At 38.2% G+C, this 22,636-nt stretch overlaps 1 protein-coding gene across 3 annotated transcripts in view; it reads left to right on the plus strand.

Moving 5' to 3' along the window:
- The window catches only part of ank2a (ankyrin 2a, neuronal), a 209,135-nt gene that overhangs the window by 124,370 nt on the left and 62,129 nt on the right, over positions 1 to 22,636 (plus strand). For all 3 annotated transcript variants that reach the window (XM_061976996.2, XM_061976997.2, XM_061976999.2), the window contains 16 exons: positions 2,934 to 3,032; positions 7,435 to 7,533; positions 7,599 to 7,697; positions 11,504 to 11,701; positions 11,766 to 11,864; positions 13,758 to 13,856; positions 13,930 to 14,028; positions 17,345 to 17,542; positions 17,614 to 17,712; positions 19,518 to 19,616; positions 19,728 to 19,925; positions 21,700 to 21,798; positions 21,885 to 21,983; positions 22,052 to 22,150; positions 22,223 to 22,321; positions 22,399 to 22,471. In XM_061976996.2, coding sequence (XP_061832980.1) covers positions 2,934 to 3,032; positions 7,435 to 7,533; positions 7,599 to 7,697; positions 11,504 to 11,701; positions 11,766 to 11,864; positions 13,758 to 13,856; positions 13,930 to 14,028; positions 17,345 to 17,542; positions 17,614 to 17,712; positions 19,518 to 19,616; positions 19,728 to 19,925; positions 21,700 to 21,798; positions 21,885 to 21,983; positions 22,052 to 22,150; positions 22,223 to 22,321; positions 22,399 to 22,471 — 1,855 coding nt within the window. The remainder of the gene's footprint in view (positions 1 to 2,933; positions 3,033 to 7,434; positions 7,534 to 7,598; positions 7,698 to 11,503; positions 11,702 to 11,765; positions 11,865 to 13,757; positions 13,857 to 13,929; positions 14,029 to 17,344; positions 17,543 to 17,613; positions 17,713 to 19,517; positions 19,617 to 19,727; positions 19,926 to 21,699; positions 21,799 to 21,884; positions 21,984 to 22,051; positions 22,151 to 22,222; positions 22,322 to 22,398; positions 22,472 to 22,636) is intronic.

Below are 22,636 nucleotides of genomic sequence, written 5' to 3' on the forward strand. Positions count from 1 at the left end.
TCTTGCTGTTTTTTTTTAAGGATCTTTAAGTTAACTGTGTTTCTTAATCGGATTGCACCATGTCTATCAGAACGGGAAGGTAAGGAGTGAACACCTACTGTACGGCTGACTGTACTTCCGATGTGTTTGTAGCTCAGAGCTTCTGTTTTTTAGCCTTCACTGTCCGTTTGTCTGTCGGCAACGTCCACGTAGTGAGTCGTCGCTTTGTGGAGCTTCTCTATCGTCCTTTCTTTGTTGGACACGCTTGGACTTTTTCCCTGGCACAAAAGAAAGGGTTGTGCATGCGTTGTCTGGGGAATGCTCGTTTTTTTGTATGTTTCTACAGGGCTTGAAAGGGCAGGGGTTTTTGCAATGCATTGTGGGTAGCCATTGTTTTTGTTTACATGGCCGTACTCAACCAGCGGTGTTGCGAGAGAGAGCAACGAAGAGGATTAAACCTCTCAAATCTTGCACTCTGAGGTGGCTTATGAGACTTTTCGACGTTGAAGTGTTTCGGAAAAGCATGATGGAATGATTATTTTTCGCATTTAGAGGTCACCTGAACACCGAGCCAACGGGGCATCAATGTGACGGGTCGTCTCGGTCTCACTTCCGATCGGTCGGCGGGGGGGAGCGAGGCGCGTCTCGTGGATCCCTTCCCTGCAATAGAGGCCGACACGCAGGCTCGGGGAGACCCACTTTCCCAAACAAAGTTGAGGGCGCCACTGGCTTCGTCTTCTACTGACATCACTCAACCAGCGGTATCGTGAGAGAGAGCACCGAAGCAGGTTAAAAAGGATCGTACGAAAGACGAAAATCTGGGGACTGTACCGAAACAAACTGGACCTTGTCCCAGAGTCAAAGTCACAACAGTTGGTGGATTTGATCCACATGGGCATGTTCAATTGACGAGATTTGAGCAAGTTCTTGAACGTGTCCTGTATCTCGATCGTCAACCGAGTCAGTTTTTATACATGCCAAATGTTTCCAAATGCCAAGTCGGTAAAGAAAACTGTGGCTGTGTGTGAGACCTTTGAATTGGACCCTGTCGTCCTTTCAGAGGTAAGTCAACAGGACTTGTCACTACCTGTGTTTCTATTGCCCAGAGAAATACCCAAAATCTAAATATCGCAATAAGAGACTGGTCATGGAAAATATTTTGAAAAACCTCTCAAATTTTGCACTCTGAGGTGGCTTTTGAGACGTTTCGATGTTGAAGTGTTTCGCAAAAGCATGATGGAAAGATTATTTTTCGCATCTAGAGGGCACCTGAACACCGAGCCAACGGGGCATCAATGTGACGGGTCGTCTCGGTCTCACATCCGATCGGTCGGCCGGGAGGAGCGAGGCGCGTCTCGTGGGTCCCTTCCCTGCAATAGAGGCCGAAACGCAGGCTCGGGGAGACCCACTTGCCCAAACAAAGTTGAGGGCGCCGCTGACTTCGTCTTCTACTGACATCACTCAACCCGCGGTATCGCCAGAGAGAGTTTCGAAAGCGGATTAAAAAGGATCGTAACGTGTCCTGTATCTCGATCGTCAACCGAGTCGGTTTTTATACGGGCCAAACGTTTCCGAATGCCAAGTCGGTAAAGAAAACGTTGGGTGTGTGCAAGACCTTGGAATTGGACCTTGTCATCCTTTCAGAGGTAAGTCAACAGGACTTGTCACTAGTTGCATTTCTATTGCCCTGAGAAATGCCCAAAATCTAAATATCGCAATAAGAAACTGGTAATGGAACAATATATATAAACCTCTCAAATGTTGTACTCTCATGAGGTGGTTTTTGAGACGTTCCGATGTTGAAGTGTTTCGCAAAAGCATGAGACTTTTTTCGCATTTAGAGGGCACCTGAACACCGAGCCAACGGGGCATCAATGTGACGGGTCGTCTCGGTCTCACTTCCGATCGGTCGGCCGGGGGGAGCGAGCCACGTCTCGTGGGTTTCTTCCCCGCAATAAAGGCCGACACGCAGGCTCAGGGAGACCCGAACAATGTCAAGGGTGCGGTAAGGACTTTGCCTTTGAACAATTACCCGCTGTCTTGGTCTTCTACTGACATCACGGCACCAGCGGTGGCTGCAATATCTTCCTCAAAGTGGAGTCTCGCGGGATGAGATTTTACGAGAATGATGTCCCCTTTCATGGAAACACCTACAAGTCGCAAATTTACTTTGTCGACACTTTTAGAAATGTCGCCTTTATTTTGCGAAAAACTGCAATGGAAACGCAGCTACTGAGAAATATGTTTCAAACTAAATATACCTAAAGTGTGAAAAACATCAATGTGGGAAATATTTCCAGTCTTCTCAGTTATTGATCTATGATTAGAAGTATTGCTTTGTTTCCCAAATACTGTATGTGGTTCCTAACTAAGCTTAGCTTAGTTTAGCTAATGCTAACAGCCTACTAAACGCTACGTGTGAAACAGAATAAAAGATGCTTTGATTGAAACTTAGCAATGTGAAAACACCAACATGTACCAGGTGATGGTGTTAAAAGTCATGTTTGATGGTCTCATGGCTGCTATCTAGGCTGTTTATTAGCTTCATAACCCGACTTGCTTGGCTTATCTTCTACGCTGGAAATGAGAGAAATGTCACTGAAATGTTTTGGCAGTTCTTGATGCCGCACTTTTGTGCCATATTTGCAACTTGTTAAAGAAATAAACACATCTTTAGGACAAAGTCCTGCATTGAAGCCAATGTAAAGATGCTATTCCGAAGACCCATGATGCATTGCGTTCCCAGGTCCCACTTTCAAGCCCTGCTGATGTCAGTGTGTTTTTCTTCCTCGCATGTCGCCTCCTGCTAATGCAACTTAACTACAATTTATGTTCTTGTCTTTCTTTTTGCCTGATTTCCGTTTCTTTGGGTTTGCAACTGGTTCTCCTGTTTTCACCTGCTGTTTTCCACCGGTACTCCCTCTCTCCTCTCCTCTTCCCCCTGTCTCAAACAGAGCGGTTTCACCCCTCTGCACATCGCCGCTCACTATGGCAACGTGAATGTCTCCACCCTGTTGCTGAACAGAGGAGCCGCTGTGGACTTCACAGCAAGGGTAGCCGCCCTTTTTTACACTTCCGTTGTGTTTCTACTCGCATTCAGAAAGCAACCTGCTGGATCAAATATTGGATCATGCATAATAGGAATTGTGTAATGTCCCTCATTTCTCCGAGATTAGATAGACTCTTGTCTATAAAGCAGGGCTATTCAACAGGAGGCCCGGGGGGGCAGATTCAGCCCGGTGATGACACCATACCAACCCTCAAAACGTTCTCGCTAGAGCTGTGAATCTTTGTGCTCCACACGATTCCATTTGATTCTTGGGGGTAACGATTCGATTCAGAATCCATTCTTGATTCTAAGAACATTGGGTGCCAGCGCTATGAATAACTACATTCCTCCATAAAATAGATAAATAGCTCTGATCAATTTCTTAGGGCCTAAAAATAAAATCTCAGATTTATGTTTGTTGCTGTCGAAATTGTGCCGTTTGCTATCACAAGATTGGCAATAAAAGTTAAAAAATAGCGTCAGACTTTGTGATTTCTTTTGGGGGCTACATTACATGATATTACTTTAAAATAATTTAAGTTAAAAAAAGATAAATAGCTCTGATCAATTTCTATATTACTTAAAATAACATTGGTTTTGTTGAATAAAATTCTAGCCAAACATTTAATAAAGTCAAATACAAATAAGACAAAAAGAGAAGTATCCAACACTTCTCGTTTCTAAAGTAAATGTGTACAGCAGATATAGATCATCTACATCAACAATATGGTTTGTCTGAGTGGCTGGACAGGACAGATTGAAAAAAAAATGTTTTAGATTTTTTTAATCGACTAAGAATCGTTACAAATAAGAATTAATTTGAAAGTTGCTTTTTTGACACCCCTCATTTTTGCAACATATTCCTAATAATACCAGAGTTGTCAGTGTAAATACATTGGAAGAGCCATGCATTATCATTTCAAAGGGGGGCCTGTGATTAATTTATAACACATTTAAATAAATAGTATTAGGGCCTCAAAATAAAATCTCAGATTTGTGTTTGTTGCTGTCGGAATTGTGCCGTTTGTTATCATAAGATTGGCAATAAGAGTTAAAAATAGCGTCAGACTTTGTGATTTCTTTTGAGAGCTACATTACATGATATTACTTTTTTTTTTTAATTAAGTTGAAAAAAAACAACCTTATTTTCAAGATAAATAGCTCTGATCAATTTCCATATTACTTAAAATAACATTGGTTTTGTTGAATAAAATTCTAGCCAAACATTTAATAAAGTCAAATACAAATAAGAGAAAAAAAGAAGTATCCAACACTTCTCGTTTCTAAAGTAAATGTGTACAGCAGTACATCAACAATATGATTTGTCTGAGTGGCTGGACAGGACAGATTGAAAAAAAAAAAGGTCGATTTTTTTAATCGACTAAGAATCATTACAAATAAGAATTAATTTGAAAGTTTTTATTTATTAATTTTTTTTTTAACACCCCTCATTTTTGCAACATATTCCTAATAATACCAGAGTTGTCAGTGTAAATACATTGGAAGAGCCATGCATTATCATTTCAAAGGGGGGCCTGTGATGAATTTATAATACATTTAAATAAATAGTATTAGGGCCTAAAAATAAAATCTCAGATTTGTGTTTGTTGCTGTCGGAATTGTGCCGTTTGTTATCATAAGATTGGCAATAAATGTAAAAAATAGCGTCAGACTTTGTGATTTCTTTTGAGGGCTACATTACATGATATTACTTTAAAAAAAAAAATTAAGTTAAAAAAAAACAACCTTATTTTCAAGATAAATAGCTCTGATCAATTTCTATATTACTTAAAATAACATTGGTTTTGTTGAATAAAATTCTAGCCAAACATTTAATAAAGTCAAATACAAATAAGAGTAAAAGAGAAGTATCCAACACTTCTCGTTTCTAAAGTAAATGTGTACAGCAGTACATCAACAATATGATTTGTCTGAGTGGCTGGACAAGACAGATTGAAAAAAAAATGCTGACTAAGAATCGTTAGAAATAAGAATTAATTTGAAAGTTTTTATTTATGAATTTTTTTTTTAACACCCCTCATTTTTGCAACATATTCTTAATAATACCAGAGTTGCCAGTGTAAAAACATTGGAAGAGCCATGCATTATCATTTCAAAGGGGGCCTGTGATGAATTTATAATACATTTAAATAAATAGTATTAGGGCCTAAAAATAAAATCTCAGATTTGTGTTTGTTGCTGTCGGAATTGTGCCGTTTGTTATCATAAGATTGGCAATAAAAGTAAAAAAATAGCGTAAGACTTTGTGATTTCTTTTGAGGGCTACATTACATGATTTTACTTAAAAAAAAAAAAAATTAAGTTTGAAAAAACAACCTTATTTTCAAGAAAAATAGCTCTGATCAATTTTTATATTGCTTAAAAAAACTGTTTTGTTGAGTAAAATTCTAGCCAAACATTGAATAAAGTCAAATACAAATAAAGCGAAAAGAGAAGTATCCAACACTTCTCTTTTTTAAAGTCAATATGTACAGCAGATATAGATCAGCTACATCACTGGTATCAAACTCAAGGCCCGGGGGCCAGATGTGGCCCGCCACTTCATTTTTTTTGTCCCTCGAAAGCCTGGAAATAATATGTATCAATAAAGTACTGTAACCTTTCTTGCTAAATGTAATATTTCTTTCTATTTTGGGGAGAAAAGAAAAGTACTCCATGTAATCACAAATTATGTTAACTTTTAAATATTGTCTAATTAAGCAAAAATAAATTATCAACCATTCAAACCATTTTTGAAATAGAAATAAATACTAATAATAATGATTTCAAAGCAAGGTATCTATCAACGTGTGCAATGTAAAAGTAGCAATAGATTACATGGTCAAATTGTGAAATTTACTGTGGTTTTTACAGCATTTTTCGCTAAATGAAAAAAAAAGTACTTTATTTTACTGTTTTGGCATTTACAGTAATAGACAGAAAAATCTAGTTGTTGATTTGCGGTAAAAAACAAACAAACAAACTGGCAGCTCAGGTGACAAAATTTTACTGTAAAATTTAAGTTTTTTTTATTTACAGTACAAAAATTAAAAAAAAACGTACATTTTACAGTAAAATTCTGGCAACTGAGCTGCCTTTTTTACCGTAAAAACAGCAGTACTGTTTTTCCATTTACAGTAATATACACTAAATTATGAGGTGGAATTATTGCAGCTTACCATATTTTTTTTACATTTTAGTTTAAAAAAAAAAATTACTAATACAAATGCATTTAAAAATAGTGCAATAATAGTATTCACTGTTAGAAGCGGCCTTCTGGGGCCAAACATAACTGCCATGTGGCCCTCAGTGAAAACCACTTTTACACCTCTGATCTACATCAACAATATGATTTGTCTGAGTGGCTGGGCAGGATAGATTTGAAAAAATAAATCTAAATCACATTTATTTGAATCGACTAAGAATTGTTACAATTAAGAATTCATTTGAAAATATTTGAACATGTCTTGAATATGTTTTTTTTACCCTTTCGCATTATAACAATTTCATTTTACTTGTTTCTTGCTGTCGGAATTGTGCCCTTTGTTATCACAAGAATGGCAATAAAAGTTAAAAATAGCGTCAGACTTTGCGATTTCTTTTGGGGGCTACATTACATTATAATACTTTAATTTGTTTTCAAGTAAAAAAAACAACTTATTTTCAAGGTGTGGTAATAAATATGGCGACGCATTCAATGACATTAAGGGCAAACCCTTAAGTTATTGACCTTAAAACTACAATGGTGAAAATACTTTAGTAATGAAAAATATGTTCATTACATTCGAAAGGGTTACTTGCATTGTTATTATCATATATTATATTTACATTAGTGCTTCATTTGGCCAAAGTTAATGTAAACTTTTCAACATCATTGTCAGAAGCTTCCAATTTTGACTTAATATAATATTGATCTACAATAGGACACGGGCATTACATTTGTTTTGAGTTGTATTAAAAAGTGTTACATTTGTTGATACCGAAAAAATACTTTATTTTTTCATTATAATAGAATACAACACACTGAAGAAAACAATGCACTTTGGACACCCCTGAAATATACTAAAAACAAATGTTTTTAGAAGATGCTAGTTCTCAGAAGCTTTTTGAAATTGTGGCCCCTACAACAATTGAGTTGAATTGCTCCCCAATAAAGGATCATCTTCTTTTTTATTGGAATCAAACATGTGACCAATTACCCCCCTTGTGTTTTCTCCACTCCTTTTTTCTCCATTTAATTGTCACCAGTCAGCTCGCTGGTTATATGCATTCTTAGCCAAACCGCATGTCACGGGATTTACCTGTGTGACCCTTTTAAAAGCAATATCCAGTAGTTAGAGAACAAATAAAGGCGAGTATTTCATTATTGTGATTGTGTGGTCACATCCTTCTCAATGCTCCCTCAGAACGGAATAACGCCTCTGCACGTGGCCTCCAAGAGAGGCAACACCAACATGGTGGTCCTGCTGCTGGACCGAGGCGCTCAGATCGACGCTAAGACCAGGGTGAGTGTGCACAAAAGGCAGTACGTATGTTTCATAATGAGATATGTCATGACCTGCCCTCCCAGGATGGACTGACTCCCTTACACTGCGCAGCCAGAAGTGGGCACGATCCCGCGGTGGAGCTGCTGCTGGAGAAAGGAGCCCCCATCTTGGCCAGGACCAAGGTACCCTAATACGGCACACACCTTAATTAGGCACACCCTGCTGAGATGTTTCAAAATGATTACACATTCAGTATTGACAAACTTTAAGATAGGGATGGACCATTATGGCAAAAATAATAATCGCCATTATTTTGTTCGAGGTTGAAATCCCGATGAATAACACGATTATTCAATACCGTATTTTCCGGACCATAGGGCGCACTGCCGATGAGCGGGTCTAGTCAGGTCTATTTTCATACAAAAGGCGCACCGGATTATAAGGCGCATTAAAGGAGTCTTTTTTATTTATTTTTTTCTAAATAGAAAAGACTTCCTTGTGGTCTACATCAGTGTTTTTCAACCTTTTTTGAGCCAAGGCACATTTTTTGCGTTGAAAAAATGCGGAGGCACACCACCAGCAGAAATTATTAAAAAACGAAACTCAGTTGACAGTAAAAAGTCGTTGTCGCAATTGTTGGATATGACTTTAAAGCATAACCAAGCATGCATCACTATAGCTCTTGTCTCAAAGTAGGTGTACTGTCACCACCTGTCACATCACACCCTGACTTATTTGACTTTTTTGCTGTTTTCCTGTGTGTAGTGTTTTACTTCTTGTCTTGCGCTCCTATTTTTGTGTCTTTTTCTCTTTTTTTGGTATTTTCCTGTAGCAGTTTCATGTCTTCCTTTGAGCGATATTTCCCACATCTACTTTGTTTTAGCAATCAAGAATATTTCAGTTGTTTTTATCCTTCTTTGTGGGGACATTGTTGATTGTCATGTCATGTTCGGATGTACATTGTCTTTGCTCCACAGTAAGTCTTTGCTGTCGTCCAGCATTCTGTTTTTGTTTACTTTGTAGCCAGTTCAGTTTTAGTTTGGTTCTGCATAGTCTTCCCTAAGCTTCAATGCCTTTTCTTAGGGGCACTCACCTTTTGTTTATTTTTGGTTTAAGCATTAGACACCTTTTTACCTGCACGCTGCCTCCCGCTGTTTCCGACATCTACAAAGCAATTAGCTACCACCTACTGATATGGAAGAGTATTACATGGTTACTCTACCGAGCTCTAGACAGCACCGACACTCAACAACAACACATCATTTGCAGACTATAATTACTGGTTTGCAAAAAATACTTTTAACCCAAATAGGTAAAATGACATCATCTCCCACGGCACACCAGACTGTTTCTCACGGTACACTAGCGTGCCGCGGCACTGTGGTTGAAAAACACTGCTGTAAACGCCTTAATTAGGCACAACCGCACAAACTGTTAAGTGACAAACCGATCAAAACGTTCAGTATTGACAAACTTTTAGATAGGGCAGGACGATTATGGCAAAAATAATAATTGTTCCGAGATGGAAATCCCAATGAATAACACGATTATTCAGTAGTTTGAAGACATGGGTATTTATTTCACCACCAAAACGCAACTTTAGGTATAATTTAAGAAAGAACAACAGATGTAAACTAGGAACAAACAAACAAAGAATTAAAATACAATTCGGACAAGTTGGAATACGAAACTGTAAAAAAAAACATGTTTGAAAAATCACACTTTCTTTTATTATTATTTTCAATAATTTCTTTTTCTTAATTTTTTTTTAATACGTCCCTCAAAAAATTAAATATATATTTTTTTATAATATATTTATTTCTATACAAATACATTTATATATTTACAATAATAACAACAATAAAATGAAATAACAGTAATATATTAAAACAACAACATTCAGTTTTTTTGTTTACTGCCTTTCACACTAATTTTACCACCATAGAGTGTGCTTTTTGTATCATAAACACAATTTAATACAATTTAAAAATCCTCACATTTATTGGTGCAAAACATATTTGGACAATTTTAAAAATAAATCACAGCATTATAATTGTGTAAATGTATCAATAACTTTATTTTGTTAGCACAGCGCTGTTATTGTGAAGATGTCGGGGGAAGTGTGCTGCTGTTTTGATCTTGACGAATAAGGAGAAGATGGAAATCCCGATGAATAACACGATTATTCAGTAGTTTGAAGACATGAGTATTTATTTTACAACCAAAACGCAACTTTAGATATAATTTAAAAGTACGACGGATGTAAACTAGTAACAAACAAACACGTAAAATACAATTCGGACATGATGGGAATGCGAAACTGTAAAAAAAAAAAAAAAAACATGTTGGAAAAATCACACTTATTGTTTTTATTAATTAATGTTGTTGTTGTTTTGGGTTTATTTTTCCTGATTATTTTGAACATGTCCAAAATAAAAAAAATATTAAATATATCTTAATTTATTTGCAAATAAATAAAGAAATGTACAATTATAACAATAGCAATATAATATAACAACGAAATTCATTTTTTTCGTTAGTTTCCTTCCACACTTATTTTACCACCGTAGAGTGTGCTTTTTGTATCGTAAATACAATTAAAAAATCCTCACATAAAAAAATAATCGGAGAAAGTGTGATTTCTCAAACATGTTTTTATTTACAGTCTGCATTGTGTTGATTGTCAATAAAAGTTAAAAATAGTGTCAGACTTTAGACATCTTTAGAGGATTTAAAAAATAATAAAACAGCATAATAATCGTGTAACTTTATTTTGTTAGCGCAGTCAAACCGAATGTTGCGCACAGCGCTGTTATTGTGAAGGGGACGGGGGAAGTGTGCTGCCGTTCTGATCTTGACGAGTAAGGAGAAGACTTGAGGCTTTTTAAACACAAAATAAGAGAGAGCCTCTCAAGTTGCGACCGCTGTTTGTACATTGATGTTACATCCGTGATGTCGTTCACTACAACACAAGCAGATAAGATTGTTCCTGCTAGGTTTAGCTTCCTAGTTTCAAGCGACCGTCTCCACTTTGTTTAGTATCAGCACGTGTTTCAGGGATGAATGAGCGCTATCAGACTTATTTATTTTCCCAAACAATATGTAAATTTACAATAATAACAATAGCAATAAAATATAACAAGAAAATTCAGTTTTTCCGTTTATTGACTTTTACACTAATTTTACCACCATAGAGTGTGCTTTTTGTATAGCAAATACAATTTAATAAAATTCAAAAATCCTCACATAAAAAATAATAATAAAAAAAGAAATTGTGATTTTTCGAACATGTTTTTTTTTACAGTTTTGCATCCTAACATGTCCGAATTTTATTTTACTTGTTTGTTGCTGTCGGAATTGTGCCGTTTGTTATCATAAAATTGTCAATAAAAGTTAGAATAGCGTCAGATTTTAGACATCTATAGAGGATTTAAAAAAAGATGTGTAAATGTATCAGCAACTTTTATTTTCCAAAACAATAAATACATTTACAATAATAACAATAGCAATATAATAAAACAACAAAATTAATTTTTTTCAGTTTATATTCTTTTACACTTATTTTACCACGATTTTTGTATTGTAAATACAATTTAATAAAATTCAAAAATCCTCACATTTATTGGTGCAAAACATATTTAGAGGATTTTAAAAATATTTGAAATCACAGCATAATAATTGTGCTTTAGCTTCCTAGTTTCAAGCGACCGTCTCCACGTTGTTTAGTATCAGCACGTGTTTCAGGGATGAATTAGCGGTAACGGACACATTTATTTTCCCAAACAAATGTTCCTTCTCCTCACAATGACAACATTTCACTCACATGTATGCCAATTTCCCTGATATTATTCTGAGTTTAACATCGGATTCTGTTTTATTGGCTAAGTTAACACGTAAATGTCTTGTTGACTTTAGTGATTATTGATAAAAAGTAGCAACCATGTTCTTTCTTTCACTAATGAGATGTGTTTCTGTCATTCCTGACCAGAACGGACTGTCCCCGCTGCACATGTCGGCCCAGGGCGACCACATGGAGTGCGTGAAGCTGCTGCTGCAGCACAAGGCGCCGGTGGACGACGTGACGCTGGACTACCTGACGGCGCTGCACGTTGCCGCCCACTGCGGACACTACCGGGTCACCAAGCTGCTGCTGGACAAGAAGGCCAACCCCAACGCCCGAGCACTGGTAACACGCGCGTGGTACCGCCGACGTGTGAGTTGGGAACGACGTATCTGTGTGTGTGTGTCAGAATGGATTCACGCCGCTGCACATCGCCTGCAAGAAGAACCGAGTGAAGGTGATGGAGCTGCTGGTGAAGTACGGAGCATCCATCCAGGCCATCACTGAGGTAAACACTGTTAATACTGACCTCCCTCAAACTAGCAGCTTCATGAGTTCTCAAGTCAACATCTCTCATTGAAGTGAACTGAAACCATTTGAATTGGTTAAGAGCAGAAATGTAACACGTAACATGTCCTTTAAACTTGTAGATAAGAAGTAAGATAAGACAATACAATAGAATGTTCTAGAAATCCACCGATTATCAATACCAGTATTTGGCATTTTGACCTATATCTGCCTTTTAAAAACTATATACTGCAAATATTTACAGGCCTTGAATTTTAACTTTTTAAGGTCAAGGCAAGTGTTGCCTGAAAAGAGGGCTCATATTTTATATATATATATATATATATATATATATATATATATATATATATATATATATATATATATACTGTATATGTGTATATACAGTATATATACATGTATATATATACATATACAGTGTATATGTATATATGTTTATATAAAGTATATATACATGTATATATATATATATATATGTGTATATATACACATATATATACCGTATTTTTCGGACTATAAGTCGCTCCGGAGTATAAGTCGCACCGGCCGAAAATGCACAATAAAGAAAACATATATACGTCGCACTGGAGTATAAGTCGCATTTTTGGGGGAAATGTATTTGATAAAAGCCAACAGCAAGAATAGACATTTGAAAGGCAATTTAAAATAAATCAAGAATAGTGAACAACAGGCTGAATAAGTGTACGTTATATGAGGCATAAATAACCAACTGGTATGTTAACGTAACATATTATGGTAAGAGTCATTCAAATAACTATAACATATAGAACATGCTATATGTTTACCAAACAATCTGTCACTCCCGATCGCTAAATCCCATGAAATATTCCTCCTCGGTGTCGCTCCTGGTATGTGCCTCGCTAGCGTCCATTCTTTCTGCTGCTCGATCGCCGTTTTCTGGTGCATATTTCACTACGTCCAGCTTGTAATCTGCAGTATATGATTTCCTTCCTATGTGTGTATATATATATATATATATATGTGTGTGTATATGCATATATATATATATATATATATATATATATATATATATATATATATATATATATATATATATATATATATGTATATATGTATGTATATTTATATATATATATATATATATATTTATATATATATATATATATATATATTTATATATATATATATATATATATATATATATATATTTATATATATATATATATATATATATATATATATATATATATATATATATATATATATATATATATATATATATATATATATATGTATGTGTGGGGAAAAAAATCACAAGACTACTTCATCTCTACAGGCCTGTTTCATGAGGGGTTCCCTCAATCATCAGATTGAGGGAACCCCTCATGAAACAGGCCTGTAGAGATGAAGTAGTCTTGTGATTTTTTTCCCACTCATACATATATTGCGCTCTACTACGGTATCGAGCACTATTTTTTGGATAACCTTATTAAGACATATATATATATATATATATATATATATATATATATATATATATATATATATATATATATATACAGTTGTGGTCAAAGGTTTACATACACTTGTAAAGAACATAATGTCATGGCTGTCTTGAATTTCCAATCATTTCTACAACTCTTATTTGTTTTTTATGGAGTGATTGGAGCACATACTTGTTGGTCACAAAAACAAATTAGTAAATGCTGTGCTATGCACACTTCAATGTAAAATTCATGGTCATTGACCTGATTTACTTACATTGTCCACCAGATGGTGGAAAAGTTACAATTAGCCGAGGGAGAGCTCTTATCTGAAAACTCTCTTAAGTCGAGGTATTGCTGTACTAACGAGTCTAGCATGTTTTTCTAATTGCACTTGTGTTTTCTAGTCGGGCTTGACTCCCATCCACGTCGCTGCCTTCATGGGCCACCTCAACATCGTCCTACTTCTGCTGCAGAACGGCGCCTCGCCCGACGTCCGCAACATTGTGAGTTTGGGCGTGGGGTCTCGGGCTAGCGCTTTGGTTTTTAGCGTCGTGACCGCCGCTCTTTGCCCCAAAGCGCGGTGAAACGGCTCTGCACATGGCAGCCCGGGCGGGCCAGATGGAAGTGGTGCGCTGTTTGCTGAGGAACGGAGCACTCGTGGACGCCATGGCCAGGGTGAGTCACAAGCAACTGCTTCTCCACATAATCTAACAAAGATTACTGTATTTTTACGACTATAGAGCGCACCTGTATATAAGCCGCACCCACTACATCTTAAGAAAACATGTTTTAAGCCGCACCTGACTATAAACCGTGGATATATACATTGTGAAATTAGTTATTTTGTAAATGTTTATTTACATACCAAACGGTGTCTGTAACACGGCAGTAAAACGGCTGATCAAACAAAACAGAAGACATCGTCATGGACCCACTAGCTGCACAAGCTAGCTCTCCAATCAGCTAAACAGACTCAATAATTCCACGATGACGTTTTGGTGAATTTACTGAGGAATTTGTGAAAGTGAAACAATACAAAAATGCCATTGTAAGTTAATAATACTAACACAGACACTCGTAAACATCTTAACGATGCTAGCGCCATTACATTACGGTAGCACGTACAAATATGCATAAAAACACTCCGACAGACATCACACATGGGTTTAGTGAGTAGTAGTTGTTTTAGTTATATTGTAAAACTTACACAAGCTGCTTAGAAGGATGAATGAAGAATCCATACGAGTAGAAACGCTATGGACAGCTAGAAGACGGAACAGCACTTGTACTTCCGGTTGAAAGTTGTAAGTTAACAATTAGAGATGTCTGATAATATCAGGCTGCCGATATTATCGGCCGATAAATGCTTTAAAATGTAATATCGGAAATGATCGGTATCGGTTTCAAAAAGTAAAATGTATGACTTTTTAAAACGCGGTTGTGTACACGGACGTAGGGAGAAGTACAGAGCGCCAATAAACCTTAAAGGCACTGCCTTTGCATGCCAGCCCAATCACATAATATCTACGGCTTTTCACACACACAAGTGAATGCAATGCATACTTGGTCAACAGCCATATAGGTCACACTGATGGTGGCCGTATAAACAACTTTAACACTGTTACAAATATGCGCCACACTGTGAACCCACACCAAAATGACAAACACATTTCGGGAGAACATCCGCACCGTAACACAACATAAACACAACAGAACAAATACCCAGAACCCCTTGCAGCACTAACTACAATATACACCCCCCGCTACTTCCTACCCCCTCACCTCAACCCCACCCACCTCAACCTTCTCATGCTCTCTCAGGGAGAGCATGTCCCAAATTCCAAGCTGCTGTTTTGAGGCATGTTAAAAAAAAAAAAAGCACTTTGTGACTTCAATAATAAATATGGCAGTGCCATGTTGGCATTTTTTTGCATAACTTGAGTTGATTTATTTTGGAAAACCTTGTTACATTGTTTAATGCATCCAGCGGGGCATCACAACAAAATTAGGCATAATAATGTGTTCATTCCACGACTGTATATATCGGTATCGCTTGATATCGGAATCGGTAATTAAGAGCTGGACAATATCGGAATATCGGATATCGTCAAAAAAGTCATTATGGGACATCTCTATTAATAATACTAACACAGACACTCATGAACGTGTTAGCACGTCACTTTCCTCACCTGCGCATTGAGCCCTCAACATTTTTCTGGACTACCCACTTTGATTTTGGATTACGTACTTTTCGGAAAGCTTTTTTGGAGAACGACCCTCGCGAGATTTGTTGGTGCTCTTGGATTTCGGACTGCATTTGTTTGCTTTTGGTTGAAGCTACGCCGCCGGTAAGCTGGCAGCGCCGACTCTTCTATCGACATCCTTCAAGGAGAGCACACACAGCGAGCAAGATACCTGACGAGCATATTAGCTAATGCTAACGCCGCTCACTTGATTGCATTACGGTGTAGCACGTACAAATATGCGTGAAAACACTCCCACAGATATCACACACGGGACGGTTGAGTAAGTAAGAATTGTTTTAGTTACGTTATAAAACTTACAAACTTTACTTGGAGTGATGGATGAAGAATCCTTAGAGTAGAAACGCTATGGACTGTTTTACTTCCGGTTTAGAGCAGGAAGTACATTTTCAACCTGCAGTGAGCAAACTCCTCCAAAAGATGGCGCCACAGCACAAACAATAACACACCTATTCAGTCATCTGCCTGGGTTTAATGAACACTATTGAACACAAAACATTATGGCCGTCAGCAAAATTGAATCCATAATTTAGCCGCACAGTTTTAAAAGCCGCAGGGTCCAAAGCATAGGAAAAAAGTTGCGGTTTATTATTTTTCCCATCATCCCTTGTAATGGACTTAAATGGGTGTCATTTAGATTTTTTTTTATGTTGATTGTACGTTTTTATAACATCCACAAAGTTCAATGAGCAGGTTGTTATGTGTGACAAAGTATGTTGACTTTTTGTGCTGTTTTTTGTTTTGTTTTGTTTTTTCCTGCACCATGACTAGGGAAGGTTGTTTGGCCTGGGTCATATATATATTATTTTGCAAATAAATATAATTAATAGTTGAGGTACTTTAGTTGGCCACCAAATGGCGATAAGATGGCAGCTATCAGACCCCTGGCTCTTTGTATATGATATAAATGCACACTATTGAACATAAAACATTATGGCCGTCAGCGAAATTGAATCCATAAATTAGCTGCACCGTTTTTTTTATAGTATCCACAAAGTTCAATGAGCAGGTTGATATGTGTGACCACGTGTGTTGTTTTTGTTTTTTCCTGCACCATGACTAGGGAAGGTTGTTTGGATTGTGTGATATAAGTAAATGCTGTGCTGTAAATAAATATAATTCATAGTTGAGGGTACTTTAGTGAACACTATTGAACACAAAACATTATGGCCGTCAGCAAAGTTGAATCCAAAAATTAGCCCCACGTTTTTTTTAAATAATATTCACAAAGTTGTTGTTTTTTCCTGAACCATGACTAGGGAAGCTTGTTTGGACCGGGTCATATAATGTTTTGTAATTATAAAGTAAAGTAAATATAATTATTAGTTGAGGTACTTTAGTGAACACTGTTGAACACAAAACATTATGGCCGTCAGCGAAGTTGAATCTTTAAAATAATTAGCGAATTTTTTAAATTATATTCACAAAGTTGTTGTTTTTTCCTGCGCCATGACTCGGGAAGGTTGTTTGGACTGGGTCATATAAGTAATTGCTGTGCTGTAAATAAATATAATTATTAGTTGAGGGTACTTTAGTGACCACTATTGAACACAAAACATTATGGCCGTCAGCAAAATTGAATCCATAAATTAGCCGCACCATTTTATAAGCCCCAGGGTGTAAAGCGTAGGGAAAAAGTCGCGGCTCATAGCCCGGAATTGACGTTGGATTGTGTAGGTGTGCCTAATTCAGTAGCAGTGAGTGAACTTCCTGCCTCTGGACCGCAGGAGGACCAGACCCCTCTTCACATCGCGTCCCGTTTGGGGAAGACCGACATTGTGCAGCTGCTCCTCCAGCACATGGCCCACCCGGACGCCGCCACCGTCAACGGCTACACCCCCCTGCACATTTCAGCCCGGGAGGGCCAGGTGGAGACCGCCGCCGTGCTGCTGGAGGCCGGCGCGTCGCACTCGATGGCCACCAAGGTGAGCGGAGGACATCGAAACGACATCAACCTCCACACGCCTTATTGACCTTCTGCTTCTCCCCGCTGTAGAAGGGATTTACTCCGCTACATGTAGCAGCTAAGTACGGAAGCCTCGATGTAGCAAAACTGCTCCTACAGCGTAAAGCTCTCACTGATGACGCAGGCAAGGTGAACATCCATCATTATTTGTTTTGAAAATAGGTTGTGTCGTCGAGCTCACACTTCTACAGAATATCGCCTAGAAAAGTCGATGTGTGTGCTGCATATTCCACAACATAACGAATCGGCACATGTCGGAGCATGTGATGTCATAAATGTGGAGGGAAATGAGTGTCTCCATGGTGACAACCTGAAGTACATGCATAGTCATTATTTAAATATGGCGGTCTGATCCACTTTGGCTCTTGTTATCAACTGTACTCGCAGTTGATAAGTGCCAAAGTGATCCATGTTTGAGTTTGTATTCACAGTCTTAGTAGATCCATGTTAGAGTTTGTATTCACAGTCTTAGTAGATCCATGTTAGAGTTTGTATTCACAGTCTTAATAGATCCATGTTAGAGTTTGTATTCACAGTCTTAGTAGATCCATGTTAAAGTTTGTATTCACAGTCTTAGTAGATCCATGTTAGAGTTTGTATTCACAGTCTTAGTAGATCCATGTTAGAGTTTGTACGCACAGTCTTAGTAGATCCATGTTAGAGTTTGTATTCACAGTCTTAGTAGATCCATGTTAGTTTGTATTCACAGTCTTAGTAGATCCATGTTAGAGTTTGTACTCACAGTCTTAGTAGATCCATGTTAGTTTGTATTCACAGTCTTATTAGATCCATGTTAGAGTTTGTACTTACAGTCTTAGTAGATCCATGTTAGTTTGTACTCAGTCTTAGTAGATCCATGTTAGAGTTTGCACTCACAGTCTTAGTAGATCCATGTTAGAGTTTGTATTCACAGTCTTAGTGGATCCATGTTAGAGTTTGTATTCACAGTCTTAGTAGATCCATGTTAGTTTGCACACGCAGTCCTAGTAGATCCATGATAGAATTTGTACTCACAGTCTTAGTAGATCCATGTTAGTTTATATTCACAGTCTTAGTAGAGACATGTTAAGAGTTTTTACTCGCAGTCTTAGTAGATTCATGTTAGAGTTTGTACTCACAGTCTTAGTAGATCCATGTTAGTTTGTATTCACAGTCTTAGTAGATCCATGTTAGAGTTTGTACTCACAGTCTTAGTAGATCCATGTTAGAGTTTGTACTCAGTCTTAGTAGATCCATGATAGAGTTTGTACTCACAGTCTTAGTAGATCCATGTTAGAGTTTGTATTCAGTCTTAGTAGATCCATGTTAGAGTTTTTACTCGCAGTCTTAGTAGATTCATGTTAGAGTTTGTACTCACAGTCTTAGTAGATCCATGTTAGAGTTTGTATTCACAGTCTTAGTAGATCCATGTTAGTTTGTATTCACAGTCTTAGTAGAGACATGTTAGTTTTTACTCGCAGTCTTAGTAGATTCATGTTAGAGTTTGTACTCAGTCTTAGTAGATCCATGTTAGAGTTTGAATTCACAGTCTTAGTAGATCCATGTTAGAGTTTGTATTCACAGTCTTAGTAGATCCATGTTAGAGTTTGTACTCACAGTCTTAGTAGGTCCATGTTAGAGTTTGTATTCACAGTCTTAGTAGATCCATGTTAGAGTTTTTACTCGCAGTCTTAGTAGATCCATGTTAGAGTTTGTATTCACAGTCTTAGTAGATCCATGTTAGAGTTTGTACTCACAGTCTTAGTAGATACATGTTAGAGTTTGTATTCACAGTCTTAGTAGATTCATGTTAGAGTTTGTACTCACAGTCTAAGTAGATCCACGTTAGAGTTTGCACACGCAGTTTTGTGCGTGCTATTTGGATCGTAGTAGATCAGGCCCTAGTTGAGCTTCACGGTTCCTTAAATCCTGTAATAAAACACTATGTGTTCTAGAATGGCCTGACTCCGCTCCACGTGGCGGCTCATTATGACAACCAAGAGGTGGCGCTCCTGCTGCTGGACAAAGGGGCATCGCCTCACGCCACCGCAAAGGTGAGGACCATAAAACCGTCGTCCTGCGGTTTATGGCGCGTCATTTTCAGTGGACGTGAGCCACACGTTTTATCGCAAAGTTGTTGAGGGCCCGCCTCTACCTCTCTGCAGAACGGCTACACGCCGCTTCACATCGCCGCCAAGAAGAACCAGACAAACATCGCCTTGTCGCTGCTGCAGTATGGTGCTGAGACCAACGTGCTGACCAAGCAGGGAGTCAGTCCGCTGCACCTGGCGGCGCAGGAGGGACACGCCGAGATGGCCGGCCTGCTGCTAGGCAAAGGAGCTCACATCAACGCGGGAACCAAGGTAGAAGGGTTCCAGGAACTTTGTTGTCATACCAGCACGGCTTTTGAAACCATTTAATTTCATACATTGTAATACCCAGTCGGAAAGGGAGGTGAGTCTCTTCCCTTAAAGCAGGGGTGTCCAAACTTTTTCACTGGGCTTGAAAAACTTGGCCTGGGGTCGAAAGCCGACTGCCGGCAAAGTAACTGTGTATAAATATATATATATATATATATATATATATATATATATATATATATATATATATATATATATATATACATATATATATATATATGAGTACATATTATAATAATGGATATATAATTAATAAGTAATAGTATGTGAAAGTTCAACTCCTACTTTGTTTATTTCCGTGACGACCTCCTTAAAGTTTTGTAATCAATCAAAAATATCAAACAGCTAAAATGCGCCAAACATTTGCATTTTCCCCATCATCCCTTGTAATGGATTTAAATGGGCGTAATTTAGATTTATGCTTATGTTGATTGGACATTTTTTTTAACAATATCCACAAAGTTCAATGAGCAGGTTGTTATGTGTGACCATGTTTGTTGACTTTTTATGCGGGCGTTTTTGATTTTTTTCTGCACCATGACTTGTGAAGGTTGTTTGGATTGGGTCACATAAGTAAATGATATGACCCAATGTGTGACCATGTGTGTTGACTTTTTGTGCTGGTGTTGTGTTTTTTTTTCTGCCAATGACTAGGGAAGGTTGTTTGGATTGGGTCATATAAGTGAATTATATGACCCAATGTGAGACCATGTGTGTTGACTTTTTGTGCTGGCGTTTTTTTCCTGCACCATGACTAAGGAAGGTTGTTTGGATTGGGTCATATAAGTAAATGATATGACCCAATGTGTGACCATGTGTGTTGACTTTTTGTGCTGGCGTTTTTTTTTCCTGCACCATGACTAAGGAAGGTTGTTTGGATTGGGTCATATAAGTAAATGATATGACCCAATGTGTGACCATGTGTGTTGACTTTTTGTGCTGGCGTTTTTTTTTTCTCCTGCCATTGACTTGGGAAGGTTGTTTGGATTGGGTGATATAAGTGAATGATATGACCCAATGTGTGACCATGTGTGTTGACTTTTTGTGCTGGCGTTTTTTTCCGGCATCATGACTAAGGAAGGTTGTTTGGATTGGGTCATATAAGTAATGATATGACCCAATGTGTGACCATGTGTGTTAACTTTGTGCTGGCGTTTTTTTCCTGCACCATGACTAAAGAAGGTTGTTTGGATTGGGTCATATAAGTAATGCTATGACCCAATGTGGGACCATGTGTGTTGAGTTTTTGTGCTGGCGTTTTTTTTTTCTGCACCATGACTAGGGAAAGTTGTTTGGATTGGTTCATATAGGTAAATGATATGACCATGTGTGTTGACTTTTTGTGCTGTTTTTTTTTTTTTTTTTTTTTCTTGCACCATGACTACGGAGGGTTGTTTGGATTAGGTCATATAAGTAAATGATATGACACATCGTGTCATATCAGTCTAAATCAAATCTCATTGAATCGTTCATTCACTAAATCGAACCGTATCCAATCGTTCATACATTAAATCGAATCGCATCACGTTTTTCTGTTTTATAAATTCATCTTTTCTGAATTGCATCGTAACCCATGATTCGAGCTGCGAATCAAATGTTCCGTCACAAAGAGATTGAGGTCCCCGGTCTTGTGTCGTGCTTACAAAGCGTCAAATCCAACTAGGATGTCCCGTGCAGCTACGCAGCGCACTGACGTGTGTGTCTTTGTGTGTCGCAGAGTGGACTGACTCCTCTGCACCTCACGGCACAAGAGGACCGGGTCAGTGCTGCAGAGGTGTTGGCCAAACATGATGCCAACGTGGACCAGCAGACCAAGGCAACTCTAGCTAACACGATGAAACCTCAGTGAACTCACACTCCACAACAAACCAACCACTCTTTTTTTTTCTGTCCACACATCAGCTCGGCTACACGCCCCTGATAGTCGCCTGTCACTACGGAAACGCCAAGATGGTCAACTTCTTGCTACAGCAAGGTGCCGGTGTCAACGCCAAAACCAAGGTGAGCTGTTGAAGGACACTTTTCTCTTGCAGAACAAAAGCCTTCATCCCACCTTCTGTATGCTGCAGAGCGGGTACACGCCTCTCCACCAGGCCGCACAACAAGGGAACACGCACATCATCAATGTTCTGCTGCAGCACGGAGCCAGACCGAGTGCGACCACAGTGGTGAGAGAGACCGCCACAAGCGCTTTGTGAAAAACCAAAGGAAAAAAACTAAACGGTGCGGTCTCATCTTAGAATGGAAACACAGCCTTGTCTATCGCCAGGCGTCTGGGTTACATCTCAGTGGTGGACACGCTAAAAGTGGTCACCGAGGAAGTCACCACCACCACGACAGTAGGAGCAATCATCGGCCCCTTTTTGTAACCTTGAACTACACGCCTCTGATTCTTCTTCCCCACTCTGTGTGTCAGACGGTCACGGAGAAACACAAACTCAATGTGCCGGAGACCATGACGGAAATACTGGATGTGTCGGATGAAGAAGGTGAGGAACCTACTTCGTGGTTGTATCTGGTCCTTTATATTAGAGCTCTATCCTGTAGGTCATGTTTTGATTTGCGGCGCTAAAAATAGTTACGTTTCTTAGCTCTGGGGCTGGAAGATGACTTTTGGCCTGAACTAGAAGGTACTGTTGCATCATGTCTGACTG

This window comes from Nerophis lumbriciformis, linkage group LG16, assembly GCF_033978685.3.
Source record: "Nerophis lumbriciformis linkage group LG16, RoL_Nlum_v2.1, whole genome shotgun sequence".
In the NCBI taxonomy this organism is placed as follows: Eukaryota; Metazoa; Chordata; class Actinopteri; order Syngnathiformes; family Syngnathidae; genus Nerophis; species Nerophis lumbriciformis.